General features: G+C 40.3%; 1 protein-coding gene across 1 annotated transcript; it reads right to left on the bottom strand.

Annotated features, from left to right (window-relative positions):
• Positions 1–10,867: 10,867 nt before the first annotated feature.
• On the bottom strand, positions 10,868–15,665 carry LOC145459307 (uncharacterized). The gene is made up of 5 exons (XM_080337953.1): positions 15,258–15,665; positions 14,882–15,135; positions 12,696–12,794; positions 12,313–12,536; positions 10,868–11,313 (listed from the first exon to the last, which is right to left on the bottom strand). The coding sequence occupies exons 2-5, from the start codon at positions 15,126–15,128 to the stop codon at positions 11,119–11,121; spliced, it is 765 nt and encodes a 254-aa protein (XP_080194079.1). The 5' UTR covers positions 15,129–15,135; positions 15,258–15,665; the 3' UTR covers positions 10,868–11,118.
• Positions 15,666–16,183: the final 518 nt, after the last annotated feature.

Genomic DNA, 16,183 nt, shown 5'->3' with positions numbered 1-16,183 from the left:
GTCATAATGTGCCTATCGTAGATATCAAGACAGTATAGTTCTTGCTATATTCTTTCGATACAAATGAACTTTCAACCACTGTTTGAGATGACTCAAGTCATGTTTCGTAATGACTTGATTTCATTCCAGTTTCTGCCCTATTATGACATGAGTCAGAGTCGAATTTTCGAGTCATTGACTATTCTACTGTGTAAAGCCAACTAAATTTATCAGCCTCTTTGAGATAAAATGACAACGGCATTGTTACCAATCCTTTTTTACTTAATTCCATAAAGTAAGTTATTGCAGACCGAATAGAACAAGGGATCGGCAACATCTCGTATGCAACGTGCCAAATGTCAAAGTATTTCCAACTCGCGTGTTAAACATATATATTTTTGTCATATTTATTGTCGTTCCAAGCAAGAAATACCACGAACCGCTTATCTGAAGGTGGCAACGACATCGTTTACGCCAGTGTTTCTCTAAGTAGGCCCTACTGCAATGGTTCTCAACCTTTTTGTCTACGCGAACCCCTTTTGGACCGCCACGGACCCCTAAAATTTTAGTTCAAATTTTGCTCCATTATCGTGCAACCGTCCCCTGTCTTGTGAGAATATCATTGTGGGCTAATGATAAACAGCAACAAAATGCCCATTCTTTAAAATAACATCATACCCTGCTATTTATGGAGAAATTGGGAAGACTTTTACTATTTCTGTAGCTATATATTTTTTTAAACCGCGGTCGTGTCTTGAAAATCCGCGCCGTGGATTTGTTATGAACGAATGCCGAAAATCCATCTCCACAAAGATAGCTGGTGGCGAATGTAATAGTAACGCGCAACACTTCCGACGACACTTTTGGGTATGATTGCAACATATATGATATCAAAACTGAGACACAGATTCTTAGTGAAGATATATCATCCAGCAGTCATATCCATCTATCAGTATTCTGGAATAGAGGCTATGCATATCACAGGAGAAAAATGGATTTTCGCAAACAGATTTTTTTCCTACTCCTCCCCCCCCCCCAAAAAAAAAAAATCATCTCGAAATAGCAGTATGTTTGTATCCGTAGGCTATTGGCAATTTTGATATTAATATTAGTTTGCCCAGTATATTATTTCATCTCAGACGGTCTTTCTGTTTCTGTGAGTTACTAAGTTTTTTTAGTTATGAATTGAAACTGTCCCGTGAATTCCCTAAGTTACAAAGTAGGTTATCAACCATTTTGCAAATTTGGAGGTTTCGCGGACCCCCTGAAAATGCTTCGCGGACCCCCGGTTGAGAGCCACTGCTCTACTGGTTGCAAAGGGTATAAATTTGGGTCGTGACCGCACCGGAGCTGTCGTTTAATTTACGTAAGAATTGATTAATTTCTTGCAAAAAATATTCGTACTTCGATCGATCTTCTGTGGCTGCTTCGGTCGTTTCCTATAGCCTCATGTGTCCGCTACCGTAGCCAATAATTGGCACGGACACCAACCACGGCTTGATCATGAAAAACGTGACCAGGCCTACTCCCGCATTATACAAGGCTTGGGTCGCGAGGTGTTAATGAAACTCGGATTTTCGTCGTGCTATAGAAATTTTAATCCATTTGGACTAACTTTCAATACCACTAGGAAAATTCGATTCGAGATAAGATGAACATGTTGGTTTAGAAATTAGCATAGACCGCATTCGGCCGTGGTGTAGCTTAGTGACAAAACCAATGCTGATGGGGTCGCGTCCCGCGGGGTCGTAATTTTCCAATTTCAAAATGTTTGTTTTACTTTTTCTAACTATTGTGGTTTTAATGTCGTGTGCGTCAAATCAGTTGACGTGTCATATAAAATCATCACAATTAAGTGGCACACGTTCCGGGGGTTGCCGAGCTCTGGATTTGAAGCTGCATGTAAATGAGCTGAGAAGGTTTGCGATCGCATGAAGTGTGGGAGACATGAAAACCTATGGAAAAAATGGAATTGTGATATGAAATTTTTCAAAATTTCGAACATTTTGGCATGAGTTCCGGACTCATATTCAACAGCAAAATGCCGGAGTATGGCATTCCTAATATAGCTCATTCTTCAACTCGTTTCATGAATGAGCACTTGAGCTGCGTTCTTAATTTCGTGAACGCGGGTTTGGAATTTTAAATTATTTGTTATCATTAGGGGGATTTATTTTGACATGTCAAAAAAAGTCAAAATTTTGCCAAAATTGTAGCGTTCGGTCAAAAAATGTCAAGATTGTTTACAAAGTCAAAGAATTTTTTGCAACCTGCATTTCGTTTGTGTCGTAGATTTTGTACTGGCGGTGAACTCATCTTTGACAATTTACATCTTGTAGCCTACTTTGTAGGCCTACCGTTGCAGATGGCCCATTGTCTGCTCATTATAGATCATAAACATTCAAATGAAACAAATAGGTTGACATGGTGTTATGCTCAACGTACCGCAATATCCGAACTGCAGCAAGACTGCGTGGGCATTGTATGGCTCTTATATCAAGAAGCGCATGATGAAAATTGTTGTTCAGTGTTGTCAGCCAACAACTGCTGCTGCTGAACGTTCTTTCTCTATTCTTGGCAAGCTACTTAGTAAGGACAGACACTTTCCACCCGAAAATGTAGGAAAGTATCTTTCGTCGTACCACAACAAATTTTTACTATTTCTACCATAATACATGATGTTACTGCTGGAATTCTTCGTAGGGCCAGATTTCGTTAAACTAAAGTCTTTTTCAGACAGACAGTTCAGACCAGAAATGAAGATGAGTAGAATAACTCTAAAATTATGTGGGAAAACACCTAATTTGCATACGTTAGATCAAATTCAGTCAAAATTTAGTTTTTTTTAAGTTAAAAAATGTCAAAATTTTGATTTTTTTAGGTCATAATCTTCCTTTTTTAGGTAAAAAAAATCGCCCTAGTAATCATAAACAGTTGGCTTGAAGTCAAAGCTTTAATGATTACAGAACATTGGTGAGAAAAACATTGTTGGGAGACACAGTTTGAATAATTATTATCATTACATAACTTTGTTTACGGCTGCGATGAAGGCCCTATATATATCGTAGACAAACTTATGTAATAATTTAGTCGATAATTAACTAGTAACATATTCCTAATTCTATGTGTGTTAGTGTGTCCTTGGTTAGCTTGCTTTTCTACAATGTGGATAACAACCGCTTGATTGCACAGTTATCAACAAACACATTTCAACTGGCCAGCCGGCGCATGAAGAGGTTTGCAGTCCGTGCTGTATCAGCGTTAAATGATATGTGTTTGCTGATTTTGGCGCAGCTTGGGATATCCCTTCTTCGAGCACAAACAAAAGACACGAAATTTTGTACCTGTCACAATATGTTCATCTTCGCCAAGCAATATACACATTGGTGCTATATAGTTACTAAGGATTTGTGAAGTATTACGTTATGCCGTTTTCCTATATTCCGCACGCGTGAAGAGTCGAAATCCAACGGTTCGGTAGATATTATGAGTTTTAGTCATCGCTTAATTCCATTCATTCTTTATTCAAGAAGATACACTCGCAGTATACCCAAATTGAATCTCAAATGTCCACTCGTTTGAAATTGGCCCCGGTATTTTATTTTTCGCTCCGTACAGGTTATGGCACAAACAGCACTTATCACATCATTTTCTTCACAAAACTCTATCTCATCTGTAAATTTAGATTCATATTCATTGAAAGCAAATATAATGTCGCAATCTTGTATTTGAATCGCTGCAAAATGATGCGAGGCATATCAGCATCGGGGAATTGAGGATGATACCGACGGCTTTAGCGACATCAACTAATTAGTGTTTACAACTAATCGGTGTTTTGTGCCCGGCATAATAGCCTACTTTAGGGATCACCAACGCGGTGCCCGTGATCTACCGGTAGCCCGCGAGAACCAGATGAGTCTGCCGTGGTCACAGTAGCAAATATTCAAACGACCGATTTGAAAGTTCGATCTAAACGGAGAAGGATTTCATATGAGCAGCAGTTGAACATGGGTCAGTCGATCCTAAGGAACATGCGAACGTAGTTTTCGATCGGGGCATTGCTTGTTTCCGCCCACGTGGGGGCTTGGTGGGAATCTAGTAAATATTCCCGAGTTTCGACGCGGAGATTGGCGCTTCGGCGCGCAGTGCGCCAACGCAACTAAACGCGGATACGTTAGTCTGAGTCCCGGTGAGTGAGAGTTTTCTGTTCTTCGTCAAGGGGCGGAAAAACTGCCCAGTGCCCTGAATGTCAAACTAAGAGATGAGGAAATTCAACCGATCACGGATTAACGGTGGGGGAAACTGACAGCCCGTTGCATTAATCAGTAGGCCCACCCAAGGAGTATAGCTCTTGGTTTTAAAAAAAAGGTTGGTGACCCCTGACCTACAGGGTGTCGAAATGTCTCGCACTGGGTATCTCATCACCGGCGGTTCCTGCGGCAAAATATTGGTACAGGATTCGAGACTAGATGTAACTGTTACACAAAGAGTAATTACCTTTACCGCACCATATAGTCACCTAAATCGCCTGATTGCTGAATTGATTGCTCGACCCGAGAGAGAGAGATAGTCTTTATTTTTCATTCAACCGAAATACATTACAAACAGCAATAATGGTGGTACAGAAAATACGCATGCACAGTATTCGGTATTATATAGGAATGATCGATTGGAGATCAACTAGTCTGATCACACCTCGCACCTGATCACATCAAACTGCAGGAGTGCAGGTACACTTAAGTGAATGCGCGCCTTCGTAGAGCGCACGCCATATCACGGCGATTGTTCAATAAATCAACGAACAATAGTGCATCAAGTCGAATTGGACCAAAGGTCGTTATTAATGATAACCTCTTACAGAGATGCAGAGTCGATCTGAAATACGATGCATAATATGTACCTGGATCTCATTAAATTTATTTATAGGTGATTGGAGATTAATATACATGGTCACTGCAAACAATGGGATATATGTGGCAGTTGGTCGTTTGTCCAGCTGGTATTCCATTTCATTGCACAGTTCTACTATGCGGTTATGCTATTGACTACAGATAAATGTTATGTCAGTTACACTCAAGTTTATATTGGGTCGTATTTTGAGTTCTATTTACTGTGCCGACACGGCGGTAAGAAAGGGGATCAACGGTTTCACCATACATTGCTTATTGCCGTCTTTCCGTTATTTCAAGACTTTTCCTTTCCCTAACTGTGTGAAGTATTAACATCAACTTCTCGACTAGCCAAAGCTACAGAGAATCGAGATAACATCTACCTAAGCCAGTGTTTTCCACCTTCCTTATCTCGCGGATATATTCCACATCCACCAAATTACTCGAATCACTAGGAAAGCAGTATTTAACTATTTCGGCCACAAGCGGCCATAGGTTGTTGGTACCAGTTCTGTTCTTCCATAATAGCAACAAAAGTCAACTCTAGCTATGCACGTAATGCAATATTCCGTGCTTCGTTTTTTCATGAGACTTCCTAACCTTCCTATCTTCATTTATCATTAGCTAATTTACAACACCCTTTGTAATCCAGCTACTGTCTAATGGTCATAGCTGGGATGACTCGAATCATGACTTGACTCGAGTCACATTGCAAAAATGACTCGACTTGCCTCAGCGTCTCAGAAATGTGGATTGACTCGTGACAAAATTTACGAGTCAATTTAAAGTCATTGAGTAATCGGCGTCGACGAAAACGCTGCAACTTTAACAGTGGTTCTCAAACGGGGGCCCACGATCCTCTTGGGGTCCGCGAGACAGTTTTTAGGACCGCGAGGCATAGATTGAAATTTTAGATTTTTTGATTATGAAAGGTTATTTAACAATGTTATGGCTGCGCTGTCAAAAACTCAACCAAACAGATTTGATCTGATTGCGAAAATCAGCTACATCCTGTACATCAGGGGTGACCAACCTTTTCGGCGAAAGGGCTTCATGAGCAATGTTCCCTCTAAGCAGCGCACGTGCGCAAATGCGCAGTGCTGAAACCGTCTCTGCGCACAGAAAATCTAAGCTGCGCACAAAAAAAATCGAAGTGATGACTTCTTTTTTTTTAGTCGTTGCACACTGTTCTCCAAGGGACCGCGCAAGCGTGCAGACTCGCGAAAAATTAGAGGGGAAAATAGTGTTATCGCTGAAGTCTGAAACCGAGGTACAGGTGCGGTTGTGCGGCCCGTAAAAGGTAAATATCGCGCTCTGCGAAGAAATGATAATTTGCGAGAGATTTTTCTTTTAGTATGGTCTCGTACGCGTGAGCGATACTGATATCATTTCAATAGCGCAATCTTTTCTGGGAATGGTGAAATAATAAGGTTTAACAAAGTTATGAATAACAATATGGGCTAGCTCGCGGTTAATCTGTGAGAAACTAACGAATAGTCTTATCCGCGTGGCATGAACATTGCGTAAGATTTATTGTACAATTACATGCTGTGAATTTTCGAAGTCATCACTTCCATCAGGCAAATCTGATCACGTATGGCGAGATAGGATAATATGCAGAATACGCAAGTACAAGCACCAATATTGCTGAAAAAAATCCTTCGAACGGGTATCTTCTGTCGATAAGGTCATACGCTGATATTGTTCTTGCTTCAGTCAGACTTGAATATTCGTATCATTATATCTGGCTGGTGGTCTTGATAGTAATCAGTGCATTGCTGGTATTAAGACGTCACATCAGTGTTTTAACGCGGTAGGCCTACATCAGGGGTAACCAACTTGCGGCCGTGGAAGGAAATTTGTGCGGCCATGGACATGAAATGCAATTGGTATGTGCTGGCGGCCGTCGACATGCAATTTGTATTTGCTAATTGACTCCCGATTTCTTGAGATATTTTACCTGATCTTGAAATTTTCTTCGCGCTGCGCGCGATTCAATGTGACTTCATTTTTGGATTTTAATATGTAGTAGCGCCCTTTCTAAGCAGTGTCCACTGAACAGATTCGAACAGTAGGTGATATTTTTCTTTTTCGAGCGAGAAAGGTCTGCGCTCTGCCAAATATGTCGAAAAGCCAAAATAGCAAACGAATTTTCGGATGGTAAAATGTGGACAGCATGGAAGTCACGAAATAGCATCCTGTAACGAAGTCATTATACCAATGGGTACGCCCGAAGATGATTATTTATTATTTGGGGGTCCTAACTTTTCCAACACACCTCCCTCGATCAGCTCTACCGGTAAATCTGATAACGTGAGCAGCGAGAGCATAAAAATTGATAGCTATATACCAATTCAATCATGAATTATAGAACTTTTTCGCACGTTTAGGCGGTACACCTACCAAATGTAGAGACAAGAATGGCGGCAAAAAGCGTAAACCCTGAGGGGGGTCTGGGGGTTCGGTTTATGAACCTATGGGGGGCCTGCTTGCGCACTATTGTCCAAGGGCCTGCGAAGTGAGTTGGCGTGTTTGCGCAGACTCGTGAAAAATTTGAGGGAACATTACTCATGAGATAAAAATAGCACTTATTACCACGCACCAAAATCGATAACAATTATGTCATGAAAACTCTGTAGGCTAAGTCTGTATTCATGTGCTAACCGCGCCAAGCGCGAAATTTTTTGAAAGTTAATAAATGAATTCCGTCAATAATAATTATCGTTGCATTATTTGGTTGCCTCTATATACCACTGGGCTCATTTAGCCAGGACATGACGCTTGGACATAGCAATATAGAAGATGTAAGTGCACATACGCGTCTATAATTTTATGCAAAGGTTTAATCTCCGACGATGTTTCTGCGAGTGCAGACGCGATCACGCGATGTCGCATGTTGACACGTTCTCCCATAATTGCGAATATAATTAGTCTCAATTCCGTAAATTGGGCGTATTTTTAATTTTCAGGGCAGGTGGCACCAATACTAAAAGCATGAAATCGAGTGACAATAAATCTCGCGAAATGCTAAGATAAAATATGAAGTCAAATAAAACTGCCACGAAATATTCTACATTATGATCATATACGAAGATCTACAAAAATTATCGCTACGCCAATGCGTTGGAACTGATATTTTAGTCATCAACATACTAAAGTTTCCTGCTAAGGCCCATCAAATTATAGGTTTGTCTTTCAAGTTCACAATAAATTATCTGAATAATATAATTATTTGATATTATGAACTAATTTCGAGAATTACTTCACGGGCCGCTCAAAACTTCCTCACGCGCCACGGATTGGCCACCCCTGATTTACAGTGACACTATAAAATCGAACGTGCTGTTTTCTGTTGATGTTGTGAGGGACCGTGAGTCATTTAAAAAAATTAATGAGGGACCAATTCCTTTTTTTTTCTAGTTTGAGACCATTGATCAGTACATATATGTTCTGTTCGCTCATTGGTTCTTAACTTTGTCACTAGCGCCCCCAAGGGGCGACTTTGACTGGGAAGCGGTGGAAATACTCATTGGTCGGTATGGGGCACGTTGGGGGCTCTAAAGAATGATGGTATAGCAGTATTCCAATATAGTATGAGATATTTGGGATATATGAGATACTGGGACCGGAAATAATAATATATCCGCGGTAAGTAGAGCTTGGACAAAATGTTGAGCCAGCAATAGATGTCATGTTCTCGACCAAACATTTTTGGGCTAGGGAGCATTTTGCAATTTTTATCCATTAGCACCACATCTCCCCTACTCATTGCAGAATAAATTGTGACCAAAGTGATCAAATCTCTATATTTTACGTCGCGATTCAGGCGAAATATACCGACAATAAGCAGAACGTTTCCACGAATGCATTAGTCCTTATATTCCACGTAAAAGGTGAGTGACGTGATTCATCATCATCATCATCATCATCATCATTGGTTTATTAGCAATTTTATCAGTTCAATACACCACAAAAATGCGATACAATGAAAGATAGGAAGGTGTCGAAGCGACTTGGAGTAGTCTATGAAATCGGACACTCACCTTGCCTAGCTAGGCGATGTAAAGAGGAGGCATGCACACTGAATGAAAAGTAAAGAAGATAGTATAGAAAAAGCAAGCGACAAGAATGGGGTGGCATGTCATGAAAGGCGAGATCGATAGGTCAGTCGTGGTTCATTTAGTAGTAGTTGCTTGTATTTCGACGTGAATGCGCATGCGCATATTTTTAGCACACAATCGCCGTAAACGTAGATTATGCAATAAATAGTTTTCATGCAACAATATGATCTTACAGCCAGATGCATGTCCAAATTTGAGAGCAACAAAAGCAAGAAAACAAAATTCAATAAACTTCAACGTATCGCCCGGGGTAGAAGTGGAATTGATAGGTTGTTACGGTAGTCGGATTTTAGCTCCTAAAATAGAGAATATGATGTTTATATCAGTAATTCGACTATGGTCAATGGTCATCCCAGCCCAAAACAATTCCAATAGTGAAGTCCAAACGAAAAAACCCGATACGACTTCGACCTCTTCGCCACAGTCTATTAGTACATCCATTAAAATAAGGGGCGCTAGAACATCGATAGCTCTGCAACGTTGCACTGTAGAAGAAACGTTAAGAACCACATCGCCAGTGTAACCTGTGGCCAGTAAGAGTAACAAGTCAAGTTGGTTTATATCACAAATAAATTGACCGTAAACGAAGTGATCATAGCATCGGGATGACGTTGTCGTAAACCGAGGAGTAAATTAATATAATATCATTGTATGTCTGTTCTGTAGACTGCTCATGCTCACATATAGTGCTCAGTGCCCATGCCCACCTTAACCAACCCTCTTGTATACGGTCTATACCTGTATATTACGCATCAACAATTGGACTTGTATCTCGTGGATGTGGATGTAGATTACGTATTACATCATAAAAATATGTTTTAACTTTCTGAGTTTCCGTCTTCTATCCTCATTTAGAGGCTGATATTATCTGACTGAAGTTATACAGTTACTTATGTAGTTTAGCAGTGCTACGTATTCGTGAGCGATACAACGCATTCGTGTGTGTAGGCCTATTTAACTCTATATTCGTTCCTCGATGCAAAATAAATGGCGAGCCAATCTATAATTATTCAAACAGCTACCAAAATGCAAAGACGCTTAATCATGCCTCACTTCGAAAATTCAACTTGAGATTACTTGTGACTTGACTCACGACTTGATTCCAGTCACCTCCAAAAATACAGTGACTTGACTTAACTTATAGGGTTACCATACGTCCTCCTTCAGAAGAATGTGTCCTCCTTTTTGGCAATTCGTCCGCCTGTACAGCTTTTACAGCTAGGATAATGAACAGAGTCCAATGGAAATCGGCATAAATGACGGGAAATAGGTAATACGCCGTTCGAGCGGGTCATTCGGGAGTCCATTGTAAGTGGTGACCCTTTTCCAGTAAATATTACAAAGTCAGGTGTTTTCAATTTCGGTCAACTAACTTTTATGATTTGGTAAAAGTGTCCTCCTTTTCGGCTCCCAAAATATGGTAATCCTCTTAACTAAAGTCAGAATGCGCAATAACTCGAGATGACTTGTGACCCGAAGGCAGTGGCTTGATCCAACACCACATTTCGCATGTGACAATAACGCAAGGGGCACGTGATAACTTACGATTATACAATCTGTCAACATTATTACCGACGACAAACGTACTCGATGACATATATCTTTCAAAACTTCGAACTCAGCTGATGAATGCGTGGAGACTCATCAGGTATATAGTACTCCCGATACATGTGCGGAGTACATTGTACAAGTAGGCCTACAATCAAGGGGACTATTCAAATTTCAGTCAAATATGAATTATAGCCATCAGGCAAATATGTTTGTTTCCTAAATTTATACGAGGTTACGAAATAATTGATCGTTGTTGGTGAACTAGAATTTTTTGCTCGACTCCATAGCCACTCTTATCTGCTATCCTGACTTTCCCAACGAACAGGATAAACTGCGAAAATGACCATATCCATTATCCACCTTTTCGTTTCATAAAATATAAGCATATACGATCTCGTTCATCAGTATAATTAATTATCCGCTACGCAATAATGTAACGTTCAGAGCTATTGGCATATATCGTTGCGTTCATATGGTTAAAATGAATGATACATGCATGATATCAGATGTAGAATAAAAATATGTTTTTAAAACTTCTGCCCGCTAAGTGACGATGCCGGTATACACTTGGAGGATGATCAATTAAGAGCTTTCTCGCAAAATCCACCGAGAAGCTTGGCAGTTTCACGCTCGTCGAACATTCCGGCTCCGGATGATGCGGTGGAGTAATCTGTGTGAATTCCAACGTGGTTTAGAGCTTGTGTGTACGGCCTGTTCGGATACCATTTTTGATAAGGAGCCCATTGGCTATTTGTAAGCTTGATCCTTCGTGCCTGATAGAAGATAATCTTGAATTAGACATAATTAAGTGAGCTGTATGAGGGAAGACGTCAGGCCAATCGAACCCTGATTTTTCGGTTCGGTCTCGAAGAAAATATTTTTTATCTTGAACTAGGCCACTGGTTCTCAACCGGGAGTCCGCGAACCCCTATGGGTCCCCGAAGCATTTTCAGGGGGTCCACAAAACCTAGAAATTTGTAAAATTATTCATAATCCAATTTGTAATTTTTTAAATTACGAAAATCACTAGGCAGTTTCGCTTCATAATTGCTAAAATCTCAGGACTCATATCAACGTAATGGACGTCTGAGATGAAATATCCTACTGTGCATTTTTATTACTCAATAGCTTACCGGCACAAACATCTTTCTGTTTAGATATGTTTAGTTGGTGTTTGTGGAAAAAATAAAAAGATGGAGTAGTAAGGTCAATCAGGGTGAAATATTTGCAATACATTTTGGATTTGAAGTTGTCAGTCTCAGCAAATTAATTAATAGTTGTTTGAAATAGAAATTCCTGAAGTTTTTTTCCTAATCTGTGAAAGGCTCGAAACATCATCACGGGATCCATTTTCCCATATAGCCGCAGAGTCTTCATGTAACCACACTTCCAGAATAACTCCAAGATGAGCTGTTTGGACCCCAACTTGTGCGGTCCGTGACGGTTCAAAAGGGGTCCGCGACGACAAAAAGGTTGATAACCCCTGAACTAGGCCGAACGGCAGCCAATACCAATTCTGTAATCTTTATGGCTTGATTGGTTTGTTGTGATTCGTATTGGCAAACGTTGCATTCTCTTCTCAATCCACATGCCACTGGCCAATCCGCCTACGGTCTTCTTGACACCCGTCTACACCACGTTTGCCATCCGCACAAGTGCGTATACCATCCCATAGGTTAAAAAGCACTGCTAGAGGATTTTTGACGATGCACAAATATTGTACATATTGAAGCGTAGGTATTTAAATGTGTAATTCGCTACGTCCCACATACCTGTACGTCTATAGTCATTCCAGTCCAAATGTGATTGTATGTGTGGGCAGTCGGTGATTTGGAGCGTATGAGAGTTTCGACTTTTTGATAATGCTCTCGGTCGTATATATTGCCGAGGTGGCCCCCGAGTCGTGCACATGCTGATTCGGCTTCGGGTACATTTACTCTGGACCCGGGCATAAGTAAGAAAAAGCATTTTTCCTCGTAAATGATATCGCATAATTCTGAATAAAAATACGTACTGGTCTGATTTTCCTGTCATTTCATTGTAATTGAAAAGCCTGGAATTTCCTGATATTTTAAATAATCATTCAATGGTATAACTAGACTGCATTCCGATTTGTCCCTATACGTCACTATAGTAATTTATCCATAATATTCACCAAGCAATTCTTTGCGAATGTAATTTTCTTCGATAAGAGTTAATCTTCTTCTGATTTGATCCAACTCGTCTTCGGTAGTAGACCTCCCTTCAGTCCATGCTGAAACACAAATTAGATTTCATTACAGCGGTGATTTTCACACTTTTTAGAGCGCGACCTCAACCTCACACATCGAAAGATATACATTGCAGATGTTTAGTCCTTAGTACATGCTACGTTTTTACGCGGAAGTATGACATATAGCTAATATGCAGACAACCAGTTGTACGCTACACAATTCTATGAAACAATATTTACAACAATAAAAGTCTTCAATGAAGTTGATATGTCACTGAAATTTGTCCGCCGGTATTATGAATGCACGACTGTTTTATATATTGTGCGGTATGCGTGCGTCAATGGTTGTCAATTCCCCATCGGTTTTCTAGTACCGATCTCCTTGCAGGAAATTCTCAAGCTCGCGGACCCCTTGTCAGCCCACAAGCTTACGGGACCACGGCCTAACATATTGATTTCGCCTTCCGTCACATGTCACCTCATTTTGTCGCTTTAGTATTATCTTCTTTTATTCTTCATTCAGGGTGCATGCCTCACATCACCTATAGGCTCAGGTGGGTATCAAAGACTACTTCGACACCTTCCTAACATTTCATTGTATCGCAGTCTTGTGGATTATAAAATAATGTGAGCATTTAGCATGCCATATGTTGGTGTGAGTTAGATCGCGACTTCTGCTCTGCGATCTCATTTACCCGCTACGGTAGTGACTGCTGATAAGCTAGTCTAAAAACGCTACTGTGTTATCAGTGGTTCAACCTCAGCAAGTCGGGCCCCAACTCTCTCTCTCTCTCTCTCTCTCTCTCTCTCTCTCCCGTGTAATTTGGAGCTTTCTAGAGAAACGAAATGTTAGACTAATCTTTCTATTAGAGCTTCTTGGAGGTATACAGAACTTCAATATACAATTGAATAGTATATTCATATTGAAATGAACCCGAATATTTTCGGCTGACACTCGTCAGGGGTAATCGTCAGCAACTAGTAGAGAATTGGTAACCATGAACACGTCATCAGCCGTGGCATAGAGAGGAAATTAACGCAATTCAACGCAGAAAAACAAACAGAGCCCACCGAACGAACAATAAAAGATGTTTATATCCATCTACCTTGGATTGGCCCCATTTCCACCCGCTTTGAAAATCAATTGATTTCTGCGGTCAGTAAGTGTTACGACACAGTCAAAACCAATGTGATTTTTACGACTACACAACTGCTCCCTTCAACACGCAAAGACGTGCTCCCTGCACTTCAACAAAGTAATGTAGTGTACGAATATAAGTGCCACTGTGATTGTGGCTACGTGGGAAGAACGTCAAAACGTCTGCAGGAACGCATAAACCAACATGTCCCCAGATTTATCAGAACACGTGCATCACGCTCAGTGAAAAGCTCACCCTTAACTCATCCGCTTAAGATTGATGCTGATCGATCAAAGACCAATAATTCTGCCATCGGCAAACATCTGTTAGATAATCCGATTTGTGCGAATAATTATCGAGACGACCGATTCCGAATCGTTGGGCGGGGCCGTTCACAATTCCATTTGTGTGCCTTTGGAGTCGACTTTTATCAAAATACACCAACCAAAACTCTGTCAACAAAAGGAGTTCGTGTACCACCTAAAAATAGTACATTGAACGCTCTCTCTTTCATCCTGGTGACGTCATATTTTGTGATACGATTGTTGATATACAATGTTCTTTCCAATTCTCTACTAGTTGCTGACGATTACCCCTGACGAGTGTCAGCCGAAAATATTCGGGTTCATTTCAATATGAATATACTATTCAATCTTTCTATAACAACAACAAAAAAAACTTGCGTAATACTGGGATGAGGACATTTTTGATGTTCAAGCCATATTGCCGTCACAACTTTTTTGTGTGTTTCGAAGCTTTTACTGTAATGACGAAAATAGAGTTCGATTGATGTGAATATGCATTGAACAATTGTGCGACAGCCGATGATGACAACAACCAAATTCAACATTTGGCTAGTTGCGCAACAAAGTGCCCGAAAGGCGAACAAAACAATTTGAAAAAAACGCATCCCGCAAATCATATATTTCAAAACAAATTTTTCGTCAATTATTCGCTGAAATGCCTGTCGGATGAAAAGCGATGACGTACCTTGCTTCAAATTCGCTAAAGCTTCCTCGTTGACAGGACCAGGTGAACCACGTGGCCCTCTTGAACCCGTTGGACCAACCGCTCCTCTTTTACCGGGTCGACCCTGAAGAATTATTTGCGCCGTATCTTCTGACTGTTCATGACTGCCCAACTGCACAGGCTCACATATCATGCGGTTGCTGATGCCCAGGCAATAACTGGCGAGCATCAAGATTACGAATGATCCACAAAACCTGCCCATCATCATGAATTCCCTGTAATATATGCAGTTATATGCACATTAAACAATGCTTATGTTAATATATTCATATTTGTGAATATATTCACATTATTTAATAGGCCTATATATGCATAATACATCTCATTAAAACTATACCTTCATTGATATAGTATAAAATAGCCTCAAAATACTACTTTCCGCATGTGATATCTAAGCTAAACCGAGAGGCGTATACTCGTCCAGCAGTCGAGTGCTGACTGCTTGAAATGAAGCTCCACAGGCAAATATATACAGAATACTATTCGGGTTTTTTCCCGGCGTTAGAGAATTAGCTCCAAATATACTTGCACATGAAGTGCGATGAGCTCATATAGCATACGCTATAGTTCGAACTAGAAGTGATGGCTCTATTACCTATGTGGTTAAAGTAGGCCTATAGTCATTGTTAAAACTCAAGTAGAAGTAATGCAGTATATTTCTACTTCATTTGGTGTAGAAGTAAAAGTAGATGTAGCGACACGTCAGAACTACTTCATGTGGAAGTAGAGATTGAATATCTGAAGAATACATAAGTGAGTAAATTTGAAAGGCAGACTCGGTGAATATGGTCGCATATTTAGAATTGTCGTTGCCGATCGCGGGTGGCTAGGCTATACCCACTATACTTCGGAAATTGCAGGGTGCATATTTGCGAGCAACGCAAAACATAACTATAACGACAAGTCGAGTCATTTCCATATTTAAGAACCTGTTGACTTGAGTCACGAAAGAGTTGCAGCTTAAGTCCATTCATGACTCGAGTCATTACAACCTAGAATCATAGATACTAGATATCAGGCATAGTTTTTGCACGAAATCGGCTGTGAGAATACATTTACAATTTCAAGGCACGGATTGCAGAACATCAATTACAACGTCACAATTACCCAAGATAAATGCCACTCGACATTGAAATCCTCAGTGCCATAAACTAATATAATTACAGGGTGAGTCGAATTATGGAACAAAGAAATCACAAACAAGTCCACGTGATAATTATTCATTTATTACGATGTTTTCGGTTAAAGCCAACCTATCATTTA

Source organism: Botryllus schlosseri, chromosome 16 (genome assembly GCF_051294905.1).
Source record: "Botryllus schlosseri isolate E-star chromosome 16, Bs_hap1, whole genome shotgun sequence".
Lineage (NCBI taxonomy): Eukaryota > Metazoa > Chordata > Ascidiacea > Stolidobranchia > Styelidae > Botryllus > Botryllus schlosseri.
The sequence above is the reverse complement of the archived record's forward strand: the minus strand, read 5'-3'. Positions and strand labels throughout refer to the sequence as shown.